The 22,975-nt window shown below is 37.4% G+C and overlaps 1 protein-coding gene across 1 annotated transcript in view; it reads left to right on the top strand.

The window, feature by feature from the left end:
- The window catches only part of LRBA (LPS responsive beige-like anchor protein), a 558,096-nt gene that overhangs the window by 348,769 nt on the left and 186,352 nt on the right, over positions 1 to 22,975 (top strand). Inside the window, exons 41-42 of the mRNA XM_024207579.3 lie at positions 15,538 to 15,655; positions 21,312 to 21,414. Of these exons, the coding sequence (XP_024063347.2) occupies positions 15,538 to 15,655; positions 21,312 to 21,414 (221 nt within the window). The remainder of the gene's footprint in view (positions 1 to 15,537; positions 15,656 to 21,311; positions 21,415 to 22,975) is intronic.

Genomic DNA, 22,975 nt, shown 5'->3' with positions numbered 1-22,975 from the left:
GGCTAGGGGTGGGGTCATGTGGGGGCTGGTCACAGGGGTTACTCCCCTGACCCCCAGCTTCCCCCCCCCCCCAAATTTCCCCAACAGTTGCTGTCCCGGTCCGTCAGTGTAAGCAGCTGGCACGCCGGGACACTTTGTTTACTTAGGTTTACCTCCGTGCCTGTGGACGCGAGGTAAACAAACCATCTCGGCCCGCCAGTGGCTTATCCTGATTGCCCGGGAGGCAAAGTTTGCTGATCCCTGAATTATAGGGTCAGCTTATGAACGGGTCATAAACATTTTCCATTTTTATTTATTCATTTTGGGGGGGTGGGTCAGCTTATAAACGAACTGGCTTATGATTGAGTATATACGGTAATTTTTCTTTGTAACTTGGAAAATATTGTCTATTATAACTAAACAAGTGGTGAGTTGTTTGCCTTCTGAATGCTCTCTAGTCTTACCCTAGAACAATCCCTTTACATGATCTCTGGATGGTTTTTTAAGATTACCATTTTAAGGATCCAAGCCTCAAGTTCTCGTGCTTTGATTCACATCCCTGTGCTCAGCAGTTCCATTAATCCCCTGCACAAGAACTAGGATGAGCTCTCAGTGTTGTCTGCCCTTCAGCAGAAGTCAGTATTTTCTACTGTTTCCTAAGTCTGTGTCTAGACCTTGAAGACCTAAGAACGGCTTCTTCCCAAGTACCCAGATGGATACTGCTGATAAATTTCCTAACCATTTGTGCAGTAATACCTGTACAATAGCAATCAGCTATTAAAAGATAGAACTTTTTTATATGAAGAAGAAATATCATCATTTAAAGCACAAAACCTCTATAGAATACAAGAAAAAAAGATTGAGATATGCATTCTGGTAAATGAGTTAGTATTTAACTCATCTGGCTGTATGATGTATATGACCATGACACTGTCAATGCCATTTTGGGGTAATTGTGTAATTGGGGATCTGGCAGGTAAAAGACATTGCTGTGCTACCTCTGTGTCACTTATTATTTAAATAACACCCCTGTGCTTAGCACTGTACAAGATGCTCTTGTTGCCCTATGGAATTTAGTCTAAACAGATGATGTAAGTCTGACACAAACCACACTGGGAGACTCAGATATAGGATATGTTTTAGTCCTATTTTTTAAAATAAATAATGGCAAGCTCATAGCATTTTTTTACCCATATGGTTTAGCATTTTTAACCCATTAGTTTTTTTTAACCCTTTACTCCACTTGTCTAGCCAATCATGGCCCCTGCCCTTTGAAACTAGACTGCACAATAATTGGCTAGTCTTGGCCATCAGAAATTCCTCTGAGTGGTTGTGGACAAAGATTTAAGAATTTATGCATAACAGCAGTGATTGGTAACATACTTGTTAGGTACATTTCCCCTTTCCTGCCCCCTGTGTTTTTGCTGCTCAGGAACACAGGGTTGGGAAACAAGTGTGGGGCCATTACTGTTCATTTGAAAATTAGCGTTAAATCTTTACTATTTGTTTTTAACAAGAGAGCAGTGTTACTTTCCTGACTCACTCCCAAGGCTGGAAAATATTTTAATTTACCTTGTATTTACACTAGAACATGGCATGTTTGTAAAATTGGGAAGCATGGCTACCTGCTTTTGGAAATTCTCTTGGCATACTCAAAGTAAATGAACTTAAGACCATTCCCCACTCTCCCCTCCACCCCCAAAATACAGCCTTCTAAAAGAATCCAAGAAAATTGTTTAAAGTTCTAACAAAATGAATTCCAATAATATGCACAGGGTTTCCTGAAAGGGGGGAGGGAGGATTTGCTGCAAGCAGAAGCACCAAAATGCCAAAAATCGCTGACACTATATAGTTTGCAAATACTGATTATCATTTAATGTTGATTAGTTGCAGGTAAATGTGCTTTGGTGCTTTTGTCACAGTTTCATCAAAGTGATTTTGTCAGCACTGGAGCAGAACCCTTGCCACATCAGTTTGAGTGCTCATTAGACAGCCGATTTGTCTGAATCCTCATTAAATTGATGAACTCATTTACTTATGGGTGATGACATGTTATATTGTACAGGGATGTGGTTAGAGATTAGAATCAAGACTTACGTAGACTTGCTTACTATTTTCTTGTTCATATATTCCTGCAATATATTGTCACATCAGCGTAGTGTATCATCACTAGTTTACTTTGAAAAAGCATAAAATGAGCCAAATTAGTTAAATTTGTATAGTATAAACTTAAATTTTTACTAGGAAACTATAGCCAGCAATTTAAAGGATCCTTAAGATTGTATCCTGCTATCTCTTATTCCCAATTTATATCAGATTTGTACAATTTTCCCAAAACTAGACTCTATCATGAGGAATGTAAATGGCTCTTTTATTTACATCTTATTAAGGCAGATGTTAAAAAAATAGAAAGCATCTTGAAGATCTCTGTTATGTGACTCATTTAAAAAGAGGTGTGAAAGCTTTCAAAACAGAAGATGCCTAAATGAAGTGACTTAACTTGTACCATTCTAGAAAGTGAGCAGACTGAAAAAATTACATCATTTCAGGTGATGCTTAGGATCTCTTTTAGTTACCATAATCCTCAGATCACATCCTGTGATAATTGGGACACTTTCACTTAGGTGCCTGAATATGGATTTAGAAACCTAACCTTAAGCACCTATATTGGAAAATTTTGGCTGTGGTAGCTATTAATGTTCTGTTAAATTCAGTAGCTTTGCAATGAATATATGGCAATTGCATGTACTGGGTTTGGAGCTGGTTGGTTTGTTTTTACATCAGGATCTCATATTGCACAGGGTGAACCAAGAAAGTGAAAATGTAGCTGTTGACACTTTCAGGTATGTTCATCAAGATGTTGTCCCATAACTCTTGAGTGGCAGAATTATTGACTTCAAAGGGAGTAGAACTTGCTTATGACAGGGCTGAATGTGTTTACATGGTACATACAGAGCAGTGTCAAGATGCTCTATACTCAACATTTATGGGGCAGGTACATTTTTACAAGGAAGATTTACTTAAATTGCATACATACCTGTGTTCAACATGAAAAGTAGGTGGTATTCTATGTCGATGTATAAAATCTATAATAATCATCAGTATTACAAGCATGTATTTAGTACAAGCATTTATTATGGTAGTAAACTATACCTAACTCCCTCCGTCATTGAAGGGAGAATTATGGTCAGAATTTGATTACCCAAAGCCACACAGAAGATGTGTAGTTAGAACCCTTAAGATAAGTGAGAAAGGAAAATGATACTGGGGAACATATCTTTATAGAACAGTAGCGGTAATAGCCTTCTTAAATGATTGTGGCTATATTTGTGTAAAAGTACACAAGTTTTCATGACCTTACCTGAAGTCCTGTGCTTTTCACAGTTCATTGAGTTAATGGTCAAAGCATGAGTAAACACAGGGTGAAATCCTGCCCCACCGAAGTCAATCAGAGTTTTGCCATTGACTTAAATGGTTCTGGGATTGCGCTCTCATTTTTTTACTGTAAGAAACAATCAGTAATTAACAATGTCTTTCCAGCATGTATCTTTAGAATGTGGTTATTTTTGAGGACCCCTAGTTGGATAAAGATGAATCATTGTTCATAAAGATGAGGAAAAAAAAGTTTATGAAGAACATTTCCAGACTGTTACTGGAAATTACATAATTGCCAGATCATTTTTAGGATCACAGTGGACCTAGCACACTGTTAATTACTTCAAACTACAAACTGATGATTGAAGTATTAAATTATTGTGCTGCTGAATTTTCCAGTATCCACCTATTCCCCCTTTTTACTTGCTCTGACAGCTATAGACCGCTTCTCTAATGGGGCTTGCATTTGAAGATAAGCCTGCATGTAAACAAATTAACTTTTCTTAAATGGAGAGCAATTTCATCTGCAATAATGTACCAATTCATAAACTACCACAAGCATAATTTAAAAAAAAAAATAAGATAAATGACCCATTGTATAACACTTACTATTAGGCAGACTAGATGTCTCCGTGTTCTGGGAGATAAGGCTCTTGTATTATTATACCCTAATAAAATGAGTTAATGTTTTAGTATCAGAGATAAAAGGACAGTTGGATATATTTAATAACCAAACTGAGAAACACTTAATTTTAGTTGTCTGTAGCAATATAACACAAATTCCCTGGTAAAACAAATTGCACTTTTGGAATATACTTTAATGTGCATTCGACAAAGGAGAAAATGAGGTGATTGAAGTTCAATTTGTAGAATGTTATTAACCATTTCTGCATGACTAGATGAGTAAAAGGATAATGGATGAGGGTTTTATTATTGCCTTTCTGCTAAAATGAAGTGGTATAAAAGATAAGGTGATGAGATTAATGAACATAAGGAAAAGGAGTAATCAATCAAACTCCAACAGGGAGATGAGATGACAGTACTTAAGATTTGCAAACACATGTTTAAAACAAAGTGGACTCTATCAACATGGGCATTCTGTTTGGGTGGAACACTGAAAAGCAGATAGTTGCCATCTTTAGATGTTTTACTGCTGTCAGTGAGTTCCTTAACTACAACAGTCTACGTCAGTGTTTGAGAGTTCCAAAAGCTAACATTTATACTTTCTGAAATTGATTGTTTTTTTACCATTTCATTATATTGTATTTTAAAATCCATAAATATCATTGAATCAATCAGAAATGCAAAATTTGCCAACCAGAGATAATGTTATATTAATCGGTCAATCAATGGCTGCAGAACCTAGAAAGGAGTGCCTGAGCACATGTTAATGATGCTATTTGTGCTAGACTGAAGTTGTATTACTTTACCACACTGAAAAATCCCAACCATCAAAACAGATAGTCCTTGAATACTGTTGGAAGAAGGGACTAATCTTTGTCCCTTAATCTTCATCGAGTCCTCAATAATGAGGGCTTCTGCGACAGCCACCAAACTGACTGCCCTCACAGACATACCTATCCCTTTGTGAGGCCCCATACCCACTCCACAACATCTTGTGCAGAGATACTGTTATCTTCATGGGTGAAGTCCGAAAAGTTTATAGTTGTGAATTTGTTTCTAACCTGTGTGGGGAATGATACACTCCTCTCCCAGAAATGAGGTAGTTTTTCTCTCATCTTCCAGGTGCCATAAATATATAAATTAACTGTATATCCTGTACTTCAAACTTAAGAACACAAGAATGACCATTCTAGGACAGATCATCTAGCCCAGTATCCTGTCTTCTGACAGTTGCTAGTACCAGGTGCTTCAGAGGGAATGAACAGAATAGAACAATTATCAATGATCCATCCCCTATCTTCCAGGCTATAAATGAGCCACCAGTATTTGGGGAGAACCCCTTCAAATGCCTGAGCAATGTAAGGCAACATAGCATTGTGTTCTCTCCCAGTCTCTACAAGCCCTGGGGACAGGAGCAGAGTTAGGAGGAGTGGAATTAGTTGTAGTTCTTGATGCTACAGAGATTCTGGGCTACGGAGCAGCTCACAGCCAACCCAGACAAGATAAGGCACAGAATCCAAGCAGAGTAATCATGGCATAAGCATTCTTTGTCCCCTGCCCACCCCGCCCCGCCAACCCCATCCACACAATGAGTGATGAATCATGTATGGTGAGACATCACCTGTACCATCTGCATTGTCCTACTTCTCTGCTTCAAGCATTTGATGCAAAGAACTTAAGGAATTACTACTATCTAGGGATAAACTGGACCTGAAGAGCCTTAACAGATACATCCTGTTTCATGACCCAAGAAAAAGGGGACATTCAGTGGAAATGAAATTTGGCACTTTCAGAACTGATAAACGGAAATACTTTTTCCACACAAAGTATAATTAGCCTGGAACTAATTATCGTGTGAAATCACTGAGGCCAAGAACTTAGTAAGATTCAAAAAAGAATTGGACATTTTTATGTATTGCAAGAATATCCAGAGTTGTTATAATCAAATGTAATGATTTTGGAAGGGCTATAATACTTCAGGGCTTAAGCCAGTCTCTAACTGTTACTAGTAGAGAGACCAAGTTGAGATTTAATGTGAGAGGCAGATTATCCCACATTTGCTACTGCAGGGATCTTACACCTTCCTCTGAAGCAACTGGTACTAGCCACTGTTGGAAACAGGATACTGGTCTGGATGTATTTTGGATCTGGGCCAGTAAGGGAATTCCTATGTTCCTCCTACATTAACATAATCTTGTTTGTTTGTGTGCGTGAGCATGCTCTCTCTCTCCTCCCTTTCCCCTCTCTTATGTCTATACGATAAGATTACAGGATTGTCACTCTCTATGCCTCACTTGGAAGCCTAGAATATTTGTTGAGTCAGTGTGAAGCATGGAGACAGCTACAAGCAGGGTTGAGAGCTCTTGTTTCAGCATATCACCAGGTTCAGTCATCACTGGGATTTACAGTCTGTTACTGGCAGATTTTTAAGCTCTCAGCCATTTTTGACTTTTTTACATTTTATGAATTACACCGGTACAACAGCATAGGCCTTCACCTAGTGTGTATATAGGTCTATAAACAAACTACTCTTGATCATTCAAGCAAATGTTTTTCTGTGTATCTGAATCCATACATGATCATACATTTGTTCAGCTTTGGTTTTAAACATGTTTTTTCCCTAAGGAAACAATGGTTCACATTTTAATCTGGAAGTCTCAACAGAGTTTATTCCCATTAACTATTGTTTGTGCATTAAGAGATGTGTTTTAGTCTTTTTGCAGTCCTTTTAGTTTATTGGATATGTGAAAGTGGTGTAACTAATATTGTGAATGCTGTGACAAGTACTGAAGGGAAACTCTGTCAAAGCTACATATAATCACCATTCTTCTTCCTTGTGTATGTAGGCTGCAGATACAGTCTGAGTGGACAGACAGACGTTTCGGTTGGGAATATCATAGTTGTTGTAGTGTTTTTTTTTTCCTGATGACCCAAAAGCATTGCTGCAATTTTTTTGCTGGTTACTTACAAAATGTGTTGTAGGTAAGACAAATATCATTGTGTCTGAGGCAAAGACAGAGGTTGCCTAGAGAACTATTTGTCCAACAGAACATCCTAGAGAGCAGGCAAGAATTTCTGATTTTTTTTTTTTTTTTTTTTTTAATAAAAAGGGAATTTAGTGCTTGTGGTAAGTGCTGCATTGACAGCTCTAGAGACTAAAGGCTTCTATCCATGGGGTGGGAAGCAGCAGCAGCACCTGTTTTTCCACACCTCCTGCTAATATACCTCAGATGTTGAAGAGAGACCACCTTTTAAGGGATGCACTTAGTTGTCTCAGTAGTAGTAATTGTTAATTAGTACTTTGTAGCTTCAAAGTTTTTGACCTCTGAGTCTGAGCCAAGTGGTTGTTGTAACTTTCACACATGTTCACCGGAAGCAGATTGAGACTACCAATTTGTTTCACGTATGCCACTGAACAGCTGTTGGATAACAGCAAGTTTGGTCACTACCAATCTGGACTGTCTTTGAATTGGTGATGTAGACACCGAGTGGCAGGAAGTGAATGAAAATGGAGACAGAAATTAGTATCTTTTATCTAAGTAGCTGCAACTGTATTAAGCCTTTTATTTAAAATTTGGTACTGTTAATTCCTAAAGGCAACTTGGTCTGGCAGCAGTGAAAGGAGGAAGGCTGTAGCCATCCCAAGTAGTTATTGACCTTCTCTATCCTTCAATGTGCAGACTCTATTAATGCCTAAGTGCCACTCAGGCACATCCACTGAGGCTTTCTAAGCCAAGGCCTCAGGCTGGTCTTATAAAAATTTAGGGCTCCCTGAAAATCCAACTCCCTTTCTTCTTGAAGGAGCCTGATGTCTAATCTGCAACAAAGAGGTGTTACTCCAAATCCTGACCTGGCACAGTTGGGAGAACCAACCAAAACTTTGATTAATTATGTCGTTGCTGAGAGAAATCAAACATCTTTTTCTCAGGACAAATTGTCTTAACTGTTATACACCACTAGCAACCAGACCTCATTCTATATTAAGATATATATGTTGAGCATATTATCTCCCCATATCCAAAAGGTGTACACCATCTTGATTAAGATGAAGAGATCATGGCACTCATAGATAATTACCTCGTTCTTCATTCTCTTGTCCCAGCTGAAAAGTAAAGTCTTCATTTATCAGTCTGTATCCTTTGTCTTGATAACCGCCAATGCTCTGCTGAGAAAAGTTTGAACTGGTGATGTAGTAACTAAAGGCTCTGTGTCCCATTATCAGTCACATGAAGCAGCCAATCCCTGTTTTGTTTTTTCATATCAACCTATTCTACCAATGGCAAGGAGTTTTACCCACTGGTCCTGCTCACTACAGACCAGCTAGGGCATGGGTCACTTCAGCTCAAAGAAATGATTCTTTACACCAGCTACTGGGTACAGAGGAGGAGATAGGACATGGGGTGCTGACATCTGTACTAAACCTGGAGGCCCATTGAGGAGCCATTGTGAGGTGTGTCAGGCCAGGAGCACCCCACTGACTTTAAGAAAAGGTTATGAATAAAATTTTCCTATTCTAATTTAAAAACAAACAAGCAAACCTATGGGTAGGTCCTGTTCATTGGGTTCCTTTCTGCTCTTAATGAATGAACCTCTTTAGACACTTGGGCCTGCATTAATTTTTCTTTTTGAGTGGGATTCAATCTCAGTAAACACAGCTGAGTATTTCTCTACCATTTTTAAAGGCTTAAAGGTGTTTTGCACCTCATCAAGCACATGTCAGCCTCTGGCAGCATATGACTTATTTATTTTTAAAGAAAGGGTTTTTTTATTTGTATATCCTTTACTATGCAAATTCTTCTAAATACGAGCAGGATTAGGAATAAAGTCCTAACTAAGGACTCTGAATTAGTTACAGGCCAGGGGCTTTGAGGTGCATCAGACCAGAACAAATATATATTATATAGGAATTTCAGTTTGCTGTAAATCTGTAACAGCAGCTTAAAATCAAATAGTTTTACACATCTAAAACAACATCAATTTGCCAGTCAGTGCTTCATGTATCAGAGTGTTCTGTGAAAATATCAATATCATTGGTTAATATAAATGAAATTAATTTTTAAAGCTGGGCTAAAGGTTGACATCTGAAAAATTGCATTACTTTGCAGAAGAGAAATTTCTGTCTTCTAGTGAAATTTCAGGTCATAAGGGCAAGTAATTTTCACAATCTTCAATGGGAACCAGTGAAATATGAACTTCATTGTCACCTAGCCCCAAAGCGATAAGATAAAATGAGCTGATACATCATTTGCTGTGGTTTTATCATCTCCTCCAGTAATTGGAAGAGAAAACATAAGAGTTTTTTCCCCCCAACCCTCCACCACCCACAACCAGGCTTAAACCATTTTAGTCTGATCGATACAAAGGTCACATAACATTTATTTATTTATTTTTAATTCTTTATACTGGCTAAAACTGCCAAGTGGAACATTAAAGTAATGAATATGTTTAATTGAATTTGTCACCCATGAAAATGTGGAATAGAATGGTATACCAGACTGTAGTGGGGGTGGAGGGGAGACTGCTAGAATGCAGAATTCAGCAGCTGCTTGAGTAAATATTTGACAATTGAATAAAATAAACCATTTTCTTACTGCTTACCCCTCCCCCCCCCATATGATTTGTTTTCTGTTTTGTTCTGGCAGTGTGTTAAATGACAAATCTAAAATGATGCCAATGAGCCCTGTGATGTTTAAGAGCAGTTATGCATTCTTAAATTATCATTAACATAATTTTTTTGGTACTAGGTCAGTTGTGTTTGGACTTTATTAAGTAAGAAGCACAGTAAGACTTTGTTTTAGTAACAAATCCTATATAACTATAAGCTACAATTATATGGCTTAAATACTGTGATCGAGAGCCAGTTACACAGAAGGTCATATGTCAGTTTTTGTAAAAAAATCTAGCTCCTTGCAAGCTCATGACTTTCTATACAAACTTGACATAAAAAGATTAAGGTTACTATAACCATCATACTTTGGTTTGTCAGAGCAATAATTTACTATACAAATGTATAACAAACAAAAACAGAAATGCAAATGTATTATTATTCTGAATGCACACAATATATGGCTATTTTAGGAATGGGTTTCAAACAGACATTTCATTTTGGAGTACAAAATATAAAAATATGAGGCTGCTGTTGAAATCAGTTATTTGGTTTTTATTTTACTTGTGATACTTAAGCTGTCTGGCACATAAAAATGATGTAATTATTCAATTACTGTTCAGTTCTATAACCCATTTGCAGACTTAATTACCTCTAGAGTAGTCACATTTTCAAGATCAATAATACTTTATTCTAAAACTGAATATACGATAGTTGATTGGTTTGCTTAAAATTTAAAATAAAATGTTGTTCTTTTAACCTTTAATAAAATATTTTTTTATTATGGAGTATAATAGTACATCTTTAAAATTGTAACAATTTAATTAATATGACCCCATGTTTTAATACAACATGGAGAGATACTGTTGTTGGACTGCTATGATGATAATCTATACTATAATGACTGGTGTGGAGAAAGTAAATAAGGAAGTGTTATTTACTCCTTCTCATAACACAAGAACTAAGGGTCACCAAATGAAATTAATAGGCAGCAGGTTTAAAACAAACAAAAGGAAGTATTTCTTCACAAGTGCACCTGTGGAACTCCTTGCCAGAGGATGTTGTGAAGGCCAAGACTATAACAGGGTTAAAACCCTAGATAAATTAATGGAGGATAGGTCCATCAATGGCTATTCATCAGGATGGGCAGGGATGCTGTCCCTAGCCTCTGTTTGCCAGAAGTGGGAATGGGCGACAGGGGATGGATCACTTTATGATTACCTGTTCTGTTCATTCCCTCTGGGGCACCTGGCATTGGCCACTGTTGGAAGACAGGATACTGGTCTAGATGGACCTTTGGTCTGACCTAGTATGGCCGTTCTTATGTTCTTAATCTTTCAAGCAGTTTTTTTGAAGGAAAAAAAGTTAGTTTTAGGGCTTTTTTTGTTCACGTTGCAAGATGGCAGAACAATGTAGGGGCAGGTACTTTACTGCTGTGAAACTAGCACATATAGATTCATAGTTACCATGCATCATTAAGTGAACTGTTTGTTTATATATAGTCTTAACTGGAGGCCAACACTGACTGTCCAGGCAACTCTAATTACAAAATCAGGGCCTAAAATGTAAGTTCAAGTCATGGGCTAATTGCCCCTCATTTTTCTGTCTTCAGTTTCTCCGGTAGGGTCCTGCACCCATGCGGAATATCATTGACTTCAGTAGGGCTGTGCAAAGGTCCACCCAAATTGATATGATTGCAGGATCGGGCCTTAGTCTATATTGTTTGAGATGACTTGAGGGTATTGTACTGAGGTGAACATAAACTGATGGTGTTTATCATTGTCATGCTATTTGTTTACATTGTATCCCTAAAGCCTATATATGTATCAGCTTGCACAGGATGTTTTTGTAACCTGGAATTTTAGAGTAACCCATCGTTTAGCATAGGCGTTTTGAACTCTTCTATTAAGTTGTGTACTCTTTCTTTAATGTCTGATAAAAATATCTTTATTGCCTATTCAGTCTTGAAACTCTGTGTTAAAGCCATTAAATGGTAAAATCCTAGAAATAGTTCTCCATTTCTTTTCTTGAGATGGGAGGTTATATCATTTGTGAAGATTAAATTAGAATATGCAGTCACATTAGCCTCTCTTTGTTTTAGAAGTGTTACTCCAAAATGATTGGCAATGAAGGAAAAAGCCTTAGAACCATAATAGTCACCTTTTAAACTTAGGTTATTGTGCAACAATAAAGAAGCTTTCTTTACATTAACAAAATCCTATATTATCTGGCATATGAATGAAAGAGATATGTTGTTTTTTAAGGGAAACTATCATTAATTTTCAAAAGTTGTAATTATAAAATTAAAAATTTCAAAGAAAGTAAGACAGATGAAACATTTTTGCTCCCTTTTTAATAGAATACAAATTCTGACTTTATTTTTTTATATTTGCTTTGATGATTTCTGTAAATACTTCATATTTCTGAAATGTGAGCTATTGGTAAAATCAAATGTTCTGAGTCTGGAAATGATAGAACAAAGGAAGGGTCCAGGTTTTTATAAGAAATATGTAGTAAAAAACATTGCAGAAGAGTGTGTGTTCTGTATCTTTCAAACTACTATAGTTGGTATGATGACTGCAGAGCAATGGTAATGATGCAGTTTCCATAGCAACTGGTTCATTGGAGGGCTAGACCTTTGTCTAGGGTGCTGTCAGTATGTGTGGAGTTTCAGAGAACAGAAAGTCCCAAAGAAGGTCTGCTTCCACCTAATCCAGTTTTAATTGAACTCCAGAGACTTTGAAGTGAAGCTACAGACCAGGCAGATAGTATTCCAACAAGAAATGAAGGTCTTGCTTAGCTAGGCCTCAGCTGCTTCTCACTCCTGATAACTATTTGTAATGAATAAAGAATTGTTATAGAGGTGCCTGGTAATGTTTCTGTAGTTGAGTCTGAGTTTTTATTATAAACTTTCTGGCATAGGATTCAATAACTTTGTCGTGATTGTGAAAGACATTAATATAAAGTATCTCTGAGGCATCTAAGTTAGTTTTAAAAATCCATTTGTTTTTCATTATTAGGTGTATTGGAAATTTTCCCATTTGATGGTTTAATTGTACACAAATTGTCATAAGTGACTCCAGTTGGGGGGAGAGAAGAGTATTTAGCCTTTTAATGTGATTGAATCGTTTAGGTTTCTGTTTTAACTCATATCTGAGTAATTGATGTTTGACTCTAAAATGTGTGTGCATACAGCAATGCTGCTTGTCATAATTATTTTTACTTTGCTTGCTTAAGAGATTTTGTGAATTGCACACTTTGATCTATCTACCTCCATTGGCCCCTCCAAAATATGATCTCTGAAGACATAGGTCTCGATTTGAAAATATTATTGGAAGTTTCATCTGAGTAAAGTAAATGAGAACTTTGCCTTCACAAGGTTTTCAAGATTGACTGCTTTGTCTCCTCAACCAATGCTACTTTTTTTGTCATACTTTCTCATTGGTACTTGTTATACATGTAATAGAACAAGCCTTACATGGTGTTTCCTGGATACACAGCATTGTCAGTTAACTGGGAGAGGTGAAGAAAAGGGTTAACATGGTCCCAAGTCTACTATATCTCCAATTTCAGAAATGGTTTGGAACCATTACCGATCACTGTTACCTTTCATGTGCCTCTCAATAATTTGATTTAAAAATAGCAATTTGGGGGGATTTTTTCATTGTGAGCTGAGGGGAGGCTGGTGGTGTTGAAGAGGAAACATGAGGAGACATTGTACCTTGCAAGTTCTGTGCCTCTGAGCCAGGGCCGGCTCCAGGCACCAAGCACCCAAGCTGGTGCTTGGGGCGGCACCTGGAGGGGGGCGGCGCGGCGCTCTGGCCGCCGGGGGGAGAGCCGAGCCCCAGCCGGGGCTCGCCGCCCTCTCGCCGCCCTGCCCCCGGCGCTCTGGCCGCCGGGGGGGAGACCGGAGCCGCCGCCCTCCCCCAGGGACTCCGGCCGCCCCCCCCCGGCAAAAAAGCCAGAGCCGGCCCTGCTCTGAGCTGTTGCTTATTTGTTTGTTTGTTTTTTGTTTGCCTGTCTTGTATTTTGTTAGGTTGTAAACTCTTCAGGGCAGATATTGTGTTATATGCTATGTTTGTATACAATGGTTGGGGCCTCTAAACACTGCTGGAATATAAATAATAATACTTGCACACATACATATGTATCCAGGTAGGTGGCCAAAATCTGTCCTTACATGCTTATTGAAGACGGCTAATTTCATTAGAAGTCTTGCTCATGTTCTTGCATTGAATTTAACTTAACACTTTTAAATAGTTGCAGAGGGTCTTAAGAAGTGATTTTTAACATAATGTATTATATTGCTTAAGTAGAATTGTGGTGGCATCAACTAGCAGCCTTAAATTTACCTTCCTTGCTTTATTGGATTTAAGTCAGACGTAATTGTATTAATTGAAATTATGTTGACAAATCTAAGTTCAGTTTTTCTTGTTGCTTATGCTTTGTTAAACTGGGGCAGAGAAGTGCCAGTCTTGTTGTCCCTTAACACCTTCATAATTAAGCTTTGAAATGAAAAGGCAAAACTGGTGCAGCAAAGAAACAAAGTGGTTGAGGACTAAAGATAGTATTAGTTTGAATTGTGAAAGCAGACTAAGCATCTGTGTCTGTCAGCTGGGATGACAGGAATTGTAACAAGTTACTTTGACAACCGCTTACTCCATAGAGAGATTATGCCGAGTTCATTTGCAGGTTTGTGTTTAACCTTAGCTGACAAAATGATACTTAACCTCTTATACAGTCAACCTTTATACTTCCAGAATGAATGAATATTGCCTTAACGATAAACTTAAGGTCATTTAAAAAAAAAAAAAAAGGTATTTTTTCTTGTTTGTATGTTACAACACTAAAATAAAATGTAGATCAATCCAATGTCAAAAGTGAATGCCCTTCATAAAAATTACTATATTTGTCATTTAATCCTGAAATGTAACATATTTCATACAGTTTCTAACAATTGCTTGGCTAGGAAATAACACACCGAAAATTTGATCCTGAAAAACAATAAGGGCAGATTTTCAGAAGTGCTCAGCACCAACAATTGATGCCAGACTTTTCAAAGAGCATGGCTCCCATTTAGGCCCCTAAATAAAGTGGCCAGATTTTCATTGGGCGCTGTTAGTTACTGAGCACTTTTAAAAGGCTGGCCTCTAAAATACTTACTAGAAAAAATCTGATTGTGTAGCCTTTGAAATCAGTTGCATAAATATAGTTCTCATATTTTCCAAATTTGAAAGTGCATTATTGATGATGTGATTGAATTAAGGTTTTGTTTTTGTTTTCTTTTAAATATTACTGGAGTTGCAGATTTAACTATTTTATTCCACATTTCCTGGATCAAAAGTACTTTTGAAAAGAAAAATGTGATGGTGCCTACACTGATAGATTCATAGATTCTAGGACTGGAAGGGACCTCGAGAGGTCATCGAGTCCAGTCCCCTGCCCGCATGGCAGGACCAAATACTGTCTAGACCATCCCTGATAGACATTTATCTAACCTACTCTTAAATATCTCCAGAGATGGAGATTCCACAACCTCCCTAGGCAATTTATTCCAGTGTTTAACCACCCTGACAGTTAGGAACTTTTTCCTAATGTCCAACCTAGACCTCCCTTGCTGCAGTTTAAGTCCATTGCTTCTTGTTCTATCCTCAGAGGCTAAGGTGAACAAGTTTTCTCCCTCCTCCTTATGACACCCTTTTAGATACCTGAAAACTGCTATCATGTCCCCTCTCAGTCTTCTCTTTTCCAAACTAAACAAACCCAATTCTTTCAGCCTTCCTTCATAGGTCATGTTCTCAAGACCTTTAATCATTCTTGTTGCTCTTCTCTGGACCCTTTCCAATTTCTCCACATCTTTCTTGAAATGCGGTGCCCAGAACTGGACACAGTTTGTTTATAATGTAATGTCCTGTCTGCTCCTGAATACTTATTGGCCCTTTTTATTTTATTAGATTCTGGCTTATACAGAGGGACTCCATGGAAAATGGCTGTTCACAGAGATTCGGTCAATTTTTTCCCGACGCTATCTCCTGCAAAATACAGCATTAGAGATCTTCATGGCAAACAGAGGTAGCGAGGGATTGGAATGGAGGGATGGAGAATTTCGGTTTGACAATATGTGTTTGCTATTTCACTTTTTGTTGGCTAGATTTTACTGCTGTTTTTGTTTAATGGATATAGGCTGTGTCTTTGATTTAAAAAAATGAAATTATATGTACAAAAATACTTCAGATTTCAAGGATAACTTTTTCCTATATAAAGCTTTCCAGAGAGAAGTCTTGTGGGTAAAACATCATAACTCACTTTATTTTCAATTACGTTTTTTGCTTCTATTTACAGTCCAAATGCTGAGTTGGCACTTTCTGTACACTTACTTTGCTTAAAGCATGTCTGTGTTCTCATCTGTCGTATTTATACAGAGTATTATTTTCCTGTGGTAGGAAAACAGTTGCTGGTTATGCAGTATTAAGGACAAGGGAACATAAGAACTGCAGTACTAAATGAGACCAGTGGCCAATATATTCTGACATCCTGTCTCTGTCAGTGGCCAATTCCAGGTGCTTTCAAAGAAATCCCAGAATAGACAATTATGGAATAATCTACAGGATTTAAATGTCTTAAAGAAAAACAAATAATATGTTCAGTGAAACTCTGGATATTCTTTTCATGTATATAAAAATATCTAATATCTAATCCTTGACTAAATCCTACCAAGCTCCTGGCCTCAATGACAGTTGTGTCAGTCAGATTCACAGGTTAATTATTTGTTATGTAAAAATCCAAATCCTTTTATCAGTTTTAAATTTGTTTTTTGCATGTCTCCTTATTCTTCTATTATGAGGGAGGGTAAACAGGAGTGCTTGATTGAATTTTTCTAAGCTAGTCATTATTTAGTATGCCTCTTTTATGTCTGTTTAATTCATCCGCCTTTGTGAAGTCAATAGTTCTAGCTTTTCAGCCTCTTTTCATAAAGAGAACTCTTGATTCTTCTAATCATTTTCATCACCAGTGTCTGACACGCTCTCCCCATTTTCAGCTCCCTTTTTAGAGATGGGGTGACCAGAACTGAATACAGATGTCTTAACATTTTTTTCTCTTGAAACTGTCACTATGCATTGAGCACAGGGTTTCACTGAATAGTCCATAGTGATACCCAGATCTTTATCCTTAGTAATTTTGAATTCAGCAATATTCAACCAAAGAAAAATCACCTCTTAGTGTGTGACCAAACCTAGTCACATGGGTGACCCATTTGATTTTCATATGCTGCGTTTGAATTCTGATTTCAAATCTGGTTTTGCTCTTATAAAGGGATAGTCATACCTACCTGTGTAAAGTGCATGGAAACAGTAGTTTAGTAGACAAGTAAGATTTCCTCAAGACTTCTGCCATTTATACTGCCATTTCTGATGCCTTATACCAGAAGTACTCAACTTTTTCCATGCCAATACTCCACCTTTCCATTCCCCCTTATTCCTCTGTGATCCTCCCCACCAGTCTAGCCACGAGTAGAGTTGGGTGAAGTTTTTTGTGCAAATCTATCTTTTTTTTTTTGGGGGGCCAAAAAATGCAGATTCAGTTCAACCAAAACAAATTGCTAATTTTGATGTATTTCAATGAATTGCTTAGGTCGAATTTAAAAAAGAAATTGGAAATGTCAGAATGGTTCATTTTGCCTTTCTGACATGAAAATGGTTTGACCCTTTCTGTTTTAGAATTTCATTGTTTTATTTGAAAGCCCTATTTTTGCTTGTGATTAATTTTGTATTTTACATAAACATAAAAAAAGTTTAGAAACCCTCAAAAACAAAAGAAAACATTTAGTCAAACGAAAGGTTTTGTTTATCCCAAAGTAAAATTATTTTTAGCTTTTACGTTTTTCTGGGAAAAGGGTGTTTTTGGTTTTTTTTCGATTTTGGGTCAGCCCACACTAAACTTTTGTTTGTTTATTTTGGCCACCAAACCAAAAAATTGGTTATTCACACAGCCATGATCCTGATCCTGCTTAGCAAAATGGGAAGGGTAAGATAGGTAGTCAGTCACAACCCCAACACCTAATGAGGAGTCACAACCTCCAGGCTGAGAATCCCTTTCTTAAAGCTGTTTCACAATTATTTTTACAGTATCTGTAGTATCAGCTATAAATTGTGCAGCTGACCTTCAGAAATCTTAACACTTTGTGGGTCCTGCGTAGTTCAAGGATTTAGTACTAGAATATGGAGCTTTACATCTCTCAGTCAGCAGAATGAATCCATCCATGTGCCACACCATATGATGGCGTTTTGATCTATGTGAAATAAGTTGGTCTGTCCAATTCCTAGCAAACTTGCGTTCGCCTCACAAAAATCACTATCACACAGGTGGAAACATTTTTGGTATTCTAAGCAGACAGTCAAAGAAATAAATTTTGGAGACTGATCTATACTGTCTGCCACCTAGAGGTGTAGTTCCTTAAGGTCAGATAATGAGGATCTAGGATCTATGAGGCACTTTCCTATCCCCTAGCCATGTGGCCTTAGAAAGAAACTGCAGGGAGGAGTCAGCCAGAGACTGAAATTGATAGAACAACCACAGAAACATTTTAAGCAGGGACCATGGGACACTGATGATGTCAACCGACTGCTTTTTGTATGTTTCACTTTGGACCAGGGTAGGCAACCTATGGCACGTGTGCCAAAGGCGGCACACGAGCTGATTTTCAGTGGCACTCACACTGCCTGGGTCCTGGCCACCGGTCCGGGGGGCTCTGCATTTTAATTTAATTTTAAATGAAGCTTCTTAAACATTTTAAAAACCTTATTTACTTTACATACAACAATAGTTTAGTTATATATTAGACTTGTAAAAAGAGACCTTCAAAAAACGTTAAAATGTATTACTGGCACGCAAAACCTTAAATTAAAGTGAATAAATGAAGACTCGGCACACCACTTCTGAAAGGTTGCCGACCCCTGCTCTAGACATTCTCTCCCCTATGCTGTTTGGCTGTTTACTCCAGTTCCTTCCATCCGCTTACTCCTCATGTCCTCCTTCCCTTCTTTTATCTTTCTCTTTGACAAGTCCCATCCTAACAGAAACCCATCTAAATTATTTAAAGAAAAAATATTTGTGGCACTAACATGATGTTTGCAAATCATGACTCTTTTTCTATGCTATATCATTTTCCTCTACCCTCTATCTGATTTGTTTATTTAGATTAAGATTAGGTTAAGTTCTATGAAACAGGGACTCTGTCTGATTCAGTGTGTAAAAGGTGCCTAGCACAATGGAACCTGCGTTCGCCTGGCCTCTTGGCGCTACCTTAAGATATAATAATACATTAGTATGGATTGCTGCCTTGTTCATGTAGTTGGTTTGGGCCAGAGCTGCTTTTTTTCCTCCAAGTCCTTTTTTGAGCATGCATGTGTATCATAATGGACTCAAAATCTCAGTGGTTGAACATTGCTCTTGTATATCTTTAGGAAAGTTCTTTGTTCTGGTATTTTCCCTTTTTAAATTTCAATTTAAACTAACCTATATGTGAGGTCTTTTGATGAGCAATGTAAGGCCTTCTAAATATTTACTTTCTAGAGGTTTTGTACCTATGCCAGTCTTTTGCAAACGGTGCATCGAATATTGTAATTTATACTGAGATATCAAAAAGTACATCTAAAGGGTTACACATTTTCTTAAATAAAACTGATTTTTTTAAAAAAATCATGGAATAAAAAGGTCATGTCAAATATTCTCGAGCTGGTTAACTTTTTGTAGGTGAAATGACTTTTCTGAAATTTGTATATTATTTAAAAGTGGAAGAGCAGTTGTTAGAATTTTTATCATAGCTTAAAATTGGCCTTAATCTTACCATGGGATCTGTGTGGGTTAAGACCCAAATCCAACAAAGCATTGAGGCTCATGCTTAAATTTTAAGCACTCAAGTAGTTCCTTTGGATCTATATTAAGCATATTCAAAATGCTTTGCTGGATTGGGGCCTTAAATGGAACTCCACATGGGCATAAATGTCCACCTCTTCTGATCTCATTACAAGATCACATAGTTTTTAATTTTTATTTCCATACGATATCTCAGAATAGAAGAATTCAATTTCCTGATGAAATATGGATGTTGTGACGGGTTGGATCACAGAAACCCACTTGGGAACTACCACCTGATATGCTTTGATTATCTCTGAGTCTGTTTTCCCTGCCAGCTTAGGACTTCTGTGCCCTGCCTGGTTTGAACCAGACACGCTTGCCTGCTACAAACCCAAACCCAGACCCAGGTCTGAACTACGTCCCCTAAAAGCTGCCGGCTTAACTGAAAACAGCTTAAGAAGTGTTCCTCTCTCCAACACCCAGATGCCCAGTTCCCAGTGGGGTCCAAACCCCAAATAAATCCGTTTTATCCTGTATAAAGCTTTATACAGAGTAAACTCATAAATTGTTCGCCCTCTATAACACTGATAGAGAGATATGCACAGCTGTTTGCCTCCTCCCCCAAGGTATTAATACATACTCTGGGTTAATTAATAAGTAAAAAGTGATTTTATTAAATACAAAAAATAGTATTTAAGTGGTTCCAAGTAATAATAGACAGAACAAAGTGAATTACCAAGCAAAATAAAATAAAACACACAAGTCTAAACCTAATACAGTAAGAAAACTGATTACAGATAAAATCTCACCCTCAGATGTTTCAATAAGCTTCTATCACAGACTGGACGCCTTCCTAGTCTGGGCACTCAGGTGGTAGCTAGGGGATTTCTCATGATTGCAGCCCCCTTTGTTCTGTTCCACCCCCTTATTTAGCTTTGCAAAAGCCGGGAGTCCTTTGTCCCTCTCTGGGTTCCCACCCCTCCTTCTAAATGGAAAAGCACCAGGTTAAAGATGGATTCCAATTCAGGTGACATGATCACATGTCACTGTAAGACTCCAAGCCTTCATTCCTCCCAGCCTGACTCACAGAAAGCCCTGCAAGCAAACAGCCATCCACAGTCAATTGTCCTGGTTGATGGGAGCCACCAAGATTCCAAACCACCATTAATGGCCCACACTTTGCATAATTACAATAGGCCCGCAGAGTTAGATTTCATATTTCTAGTTTCAGATACAAGAATGATACATACAGACAGACAGGATGACCACACTCAGTAGATTATAAGCTTTGTAATGATACCTTACAAGAGACCTTTTGCATGAAGCGTATTCCAGTTACATTATATTCACACTCATTAGCATATTTTCATAAAATCAGGAAAAAAAAGAATGAATGCCTGTTGAAAATCTTAAATATTTCTCTGCTAATTCCACTTAAGTGAAAAATAGCTTAAAAAATAAAAATTCCCAGCAGAAGTCACAGTTGCGTATGATGCACTTACTATACAAACTGTGTATGCTTTTTCTTTTGCCAAGCTGAATCTGGAAATAGAGATGAATAAACATAACTTTAATTTTTATTATATTCAAATAAAAAATTGCTATAGGTAATGTATGCTGTGTTAATGTTAATAAGACAACATTTGCTGAAACTTCTGCTAGTGTTTACAACTAGAAGTAGCTTTAAAAATACAGTTTTAAAAAGAAATAACTCATAATGTATAAAAAATTTGACTTGCAGTATATTATGGGAAAATATATTTAATGCTATATCTGATACACCTGAATTCAAGTAGGAAGCCTAGTATAGGAAGCCTACTATAAATGACAGGAAATAATGTCATGTTCTAACTGTTCTATTTGTTCACAGTTGCTATCATGTTCAACTTCCCAGACCCAGCAACAGTAAAAAAAGTGGTTAATTGTCTACCACGTGTTGGCATTGGCACTAGCTTTGGGCTACCACAGACCAGGTATTTTACTATGAAAGATATAAGCTACAGTATGATTTTTCTTAATTATCTTCCTTTTTTAAACTAAATGGTTTAAAAACACAAAACAACCCACCCGCTGTATGAAATTCTTTCAGTTTAGTTGTACTGCAGAATTTCAAAGGCAGAGCAGAGCTCATCTTTATTACATAATCATATGAACAGAGAGATTGAGTTTTGAGGGTTTTGGATTTCTGTCACGTTATGGAGAAAGTTGCCCTCTTACTGGCTAAGACATAGTCACTTTCCCTGTTTAAGGAGGTTACATTCCTTTATGCTTGTCAGCTCTCTGAAATGTAGGAGTCTGGTTGGAGGATTGATTAGCTTTTGTGGCACTTTTCAATTATATTAGGTTGACTGAGACATCCTTCAACTCTCCACAACACTTCAGCCTAGCTGAAAATGGCAATTTCTCATCAGTAGGAAACTGTACACCTGTATAGAAGTGTATGAGTTGAAGAAAGACTGAGGTAGTCATTTGATGCATTTGCCTTTCAACTTTGGAGGTCAAAGTTTAAACTTGACCTTGGGTTACAGGTGAAGTGAATTTGGCGATCTCAGGCTATTTGTCTGCATCCTAAAACTGCTCCAGAATTTGTCCCAATTGATTGTCTTTTTAGAAGGGGCTAGGCCTGGATTATCAAGAATGTTCTGAATGAAACAAAGGGGCCCAATCCCATGTCCATTCAAGTACATTCACGTATATGGGAATTGGATTAGGTCCCATGTAAGTGGTTCCATTGTCTCCTTACAGGTGTATTTAGTCATAATTATTTTGCTCCCTCACTTTCAAAACTTAAAAAAAAAAATGGATTTCTAAGAATTTTCTTCAGAAATGGCAATATTGAGTTAATTGTATCACTGTTCTTTCTTCAGATTTGTGAAGGCTGTAGTTTTGTTTTGTTTCGTGTATGAATGGGAAGAAATTAAGTGATGTTAAATATTTTGGACATGGTTTTCACAGTGATCAGAAAAGGTCCTCCATATTTTAAACCTGATCTGTAACAGAAACAACTGTTATACAATCGTGCTTTAAGGGAAATTAAGAACTAAATTGTGATATTTCATTAAGAATTTGGTTTTTACTGCTTAAAAATTGAATTTAATGTGTGCACTTTAAAGGTACAATTAGTGCATATGCAGTTGTAATTTAATTTAATAATTTTACTATAATAATTATTGATAAACTTTTACAATTTATATGTTTTATCAGTAGCACAAACAAATACATGAGCCACGGTTATTCTGTTTAACAGGTACTGGTAAAGGCTTATTCTAGATTCCTCTTAAATATTGTACTGCTGGAGTTTACAGATTGTGACAGACCCAGACCAGTGGGGTACAGGAGTCTGGTAGAGGGCAAATACACTGGTCACTGGATGAGTAGTTTTCTGTTCCCTGAGTGACCAGAGAAGGGGCTGCACTAGAGTAATCAGGAACCTGCTAGAACTAATTAAGGCAGGCAGGCTAATTAGGACACCTGGAGCCAATTAAGAAGAAGCTGCTAGAATCAATTAAGGCAGGCTAATCAGGGCACCTGGGT

The sequence above is a fragment of the Terrapene carolina genome, unplaced genomic scaffold (assembly GCF_002925995.2).
Source record: "Terrapene carolina triunguis isolate 2854851 unplaced genomic scaffold, T_m_triunguis-2.0 Scaffold66, whole genome shotgun sequence".
NCBI lineage: Eukaryota > Metazoa > Chordata > Testudines > Emydidae > Terrapene > Terrapene triunguis.
This window is presented reverse-complemented; position numbering and strand designations above follow the sequence as displayed.